General features: G+C 36.8%; 2 protein-coding genes across 3 annotated transcripts in view; both read right to left on the bottom strand.

Annotated features, from left to right (window-relative positions):
* Window positions 1-3,637, bottom strand: part of LOC109541931 (E3 ubiquitin-protein ligase CBL-B) — a 46,870-nt gene that overhangs the window by 11,952 nt on the left and 31,281 nt on the right. The gene's annotated exons all lie outside the window — the stretch shown is intronic.
* LOC125505499 (glycerol kinase-like) overlaps window positions 2,628-3,637 on the bottom strand; it is a gene marked incomplete in the record, with an annotated part of 3,076 nt that continues 2,066 nt past the window's right edge. Inside the window, 3 exon segments of the mRNA XM_048669439.1 lie at window positions 2,628-2,872; window positions 2,926-3,012; window positions 3,068-3,236. Of these exon segments, the coding sequence (XP_048525396.1) occupies window positions 2,772-2,872; window positions 2,926-3,012; window positions 3,068-3,236 (357 nt within the window).

Genomic DNA, 3,637 nt, shown 5'->3' with positions numbered 1-3,637 from the left:
TGAAATAAACGACATAAAAAAAGAAAATAATAAGATTTACACGCGGTCGGGCGGATGAATCCAAAACTTCCATGCGATATTTGGGAACACTCTGTTTAAAAAATATGTAATAAACGAACTCTTCATTGTATGTGCGCCAGTAGTGTATGACTCACCACGTGTTTCATTTGAGCGCATTGGTTTATTCTCAATCTGCTTAATTTTAGGCAGTGGAAGCGAAAACAAATTTTCCGCAAATTGCAACAAAAAACGCGTCAAGTTGAAATTCAGAAAATCATCTTGACCAATCGGGTGATTCCACATCGGGAACATTTTCTTTTAAATGCTTATCAAAAGGCATACTTAAGAAATTAACTCATCAAATAAACTGCTCGGCAAAATGAACGTTACACTGCCCGATTTGTCCTAACTTTGAACGGGGATAAATTCTGATTGCTTATAGCGATTTGGTTGTGTCGAGTTTTTTTCGCTTTTGAGTTGTTGTCGCTCTGTATGGCAATGAGTTATAACTCATTACGTCGCCGCACTTTAAATGACGCTTTCAATTTTACGACTGTGTCGAAACTTTATTTTAACCCCTAAAAAAATAAGTGGAACGTGAAATTGTCTTTTTTCTCGAGAAAATGGATGATGGGGCACCAGCTTGCAGAAAGCTGTTAGGAATGATCTCTAGTCCATAAATCTTTTAGTTTGAAAAGTTCAGTTTTTCGACAAGCAACTGAAATGTTGTGGATTCGACTTTGCTCAAGAACCATTTGAGCCACAAAGTGCCTTTTTGTATCATTGAAAATTGTATTTAGTTATAACAACGTGCGAAAGTAGCTCAGACAAACTTTCTACAGGGTTGCGAATGGAAAAATACAAAATTTCGGAAAGTTTGGCATGCTGCTAGTTGCACAAAAAAGTTTTCATGTCTTTTTTTTTATCTAATAAGCCAAATAGCTCGAAATGGTTTTTGAGTTTCCAGGCCATCTCCTATGTACCGGGTGGTCTCAAAAAATAAATTTTTTGGTTTTGCAGCGATAGCTTTTCCGGTCTTGGTCCGATTTTCACATTTCGTCTAGAGCTCATGTTGAAGCTTAAACCTTACAGACAATTTCAGACGAAAATTCGATATACAGGGCGTGTGATTCTGGTAGATTTTCAACTAAGTGAAGTTTACTTTCTAGTATTTGGTTTTAAAGTTTTAGCTTCAACATAAATCGTAGATTTTGAAAATGGGTCCAAGAGAAAAACGATCACTGTAAGGCCAAAAATAGGTCACCCTGTAGATAAACGAGGTCCATGTTAGTGTCTATGGTATTAAAATTCCAAAAAAAATTGTCCAACTGAGAGCATGTGGAGCTTTCACCAATTTTGCATGGTTTCATTTGCCACCCTGTAGAAACTTGATTTGACGCACTAATTATTATCAAAAACACGCACTAGCCGCGCAAAGAATTGCATTAAATAACGCTTCAGACAAACCAAATCGCTTAAAGCAATCGGAATTGATCCAGTTTCAAAGTTGGTCGAAACTTGTCGGTGTAGCGTCGACTTTGTTGAGCAGTTTAGGACACCCTGTATATGTGAATACTAGTTGTATAAAATGTGGCCACGTTTGTGCCAATTTTTGAATGATTACGTGTGAGTTATGAGGAAGAACCCAAGACTGAATCGTTTGTTCAATGCAAAAGAGCATTTTTCAAGTATGCCTCAGGTTTAGATTATTTGTGAGCCACACCAAACTACCTAAAATATGTGTATCTAATGTGTCTTTCGAGAATTTGTATAAATTAAAGTTCGATTTGGATTGTTCGTGACTAATTAATAAATGCGTTATTTATGTATGTATTTTCATAGAGTAACATTAAAGAATAGGCAATATTTTACTATGCTTTAAGGAAGTTTACATATCTATTTTTGGACCTAATTTTTTGTTGGAAGTTGCTGCAGATGTTTCGGGTTTGGCGTGTTCTAGTGCAATTCTTACACACTACTTTTAGTCGAAATTGCGATTTTTGAGTGGAAACACCGGATCGCATAAATAAATTGTATATTCATCTGAACTTGTAAATAGCAAAAATCTCTGCAACCCCCGTAAATTGACAAAAACATGCCGCAAACAACCTTATATTCCAATAGTTTAGCCATTGATCATCAATGAATATGTTCAACGTTTTCTGTATCTGATACTGAGACTGAGACAGGGTATGGATACCGTGTAAGAACCTAGAAATTTTGTATTACCTGCTGTTCTCCTAGCTGAATTAGACTAATATCGCCCTTTCAAACCGTTATACATATACAACTTAGTGTAGTGACAATCTTAGGCTCTAGAGATATATCAACATAGTTCTCCTATCGCCTCGACTTAATTTTGGAAGTGCTGCTCTCGAATTTGTATGATTATTTATTAGTGAATGATTCGCATTTCCAGTCGATAGAAAAAGGCATCGAAAACTGTACATACCCACTGAAAATCGTTCATTTTTCAGTTGTCCTTATGTAAATAAACTATGGTTATTGTGTAAATACTTAACAAGTATAGCGATAATAAAACATTCACCACTGGGTCGCAGTTTGTTTTTCCTACACGCTGTATATCAGGAAGAATGAAAGGCAGTTTTTGACAAAAAACCTGCGTATTTAATTAATAAATTTAATCAAAATTAAACTTTGCAACTGTAACAATAACTTTTTCCTTAAGTACGATAGAACGAATAACAAAAAACAGTTTGCGAATCGTTTTCAGAATCCGTGAAACAACCGAAAACTTTCGTGAGCACATTTCAAACTTCTTTATTTAAGTACTGTGCGAGTACTAGCAGTCCAAAGCTTGAAATCGCGAAAACGCTCCCAGGGATACTGGCCAGCAGCTGATACCTTTCCTCTGCAAAAAAACCCAAATTAACCCCGATGATTTTCCAATTAAATCCAAATTACCGGTCATAACTGCGGATTTTTTCGGTGAAACCCATCCAAGGGATCTTTGCACTGCCATTTTCCACTTCGCATACCGCGTATCCCTTTCTGGAAATGAAATTAGTTAGCTGCCTTAATCAATCGACTATTTTAAAAAAATTACCGTCTTCTGTAGATGTGGGCAAAAAGGTATCATTAGGAATCAGGTCTCTTTCCTCGGCGTGTACATCCCAAACTTCCACTCCTTTGGCCATTCCAGCTGCCATCGCTACCCCTAAGGCCGTAATATCATGGGCGTGAGCTCGCACAACAGGAATTCCAGTAATATCAGCCTGAAACAAAACAACCCTATAGTTAAGGATTTTACGTCTAATTTTATTTATTTTACACAGATCAAGAAGAGTTCGGCACAAGTTGCGGCATCAAACAGTCCCTAAGTGTCCATTTTATTACGTTAAAATTGAAAATATGTTGCTATTGAAGTTGTACAGAGCCCCACAGCCACCAAACTGTCTGTAATGATGCTGTGGTTAATTAGTGAGCGTGATGACAGTCAGTAAAAGACGCCTATTTGCCTATAAGGCGTCTTTTACCGACTGTCTGTAATGTTTTCTAAACTTTTTCTTGGCTATTTTTGCCTCAAAATTTGCCGGTGAAAACGCAGAATTTCTCGGGTCTTCCACTATAGAAAACGTGGGGAAATTGTGTTTTTAAAAGACCAAACAATTCAGGC

Source organism: Dendroctonus ponderosae, unplaced genomic scaffold, assembly GCF_020466585.1.
Source record: "Dendroctonus ponderosae isolate FM_Combo_2020 unplaced genomic scaffold, Dpon_F_20191213v2 Dpon_F_20191213_8, whole genome shotgun sequence".
Lineage (NCBI taxonomy): Eukaryota > Metazoa > Arthropoda > Insecta > Coleoptera > Curculionidae > Dendroctonus > Dendroctonus ponderosae.
The sequence above is the reverse complement of the archived record's forward strand: the minus strand, read 5'-3'. Positions and strand labels throughout refer to the sequence as shown.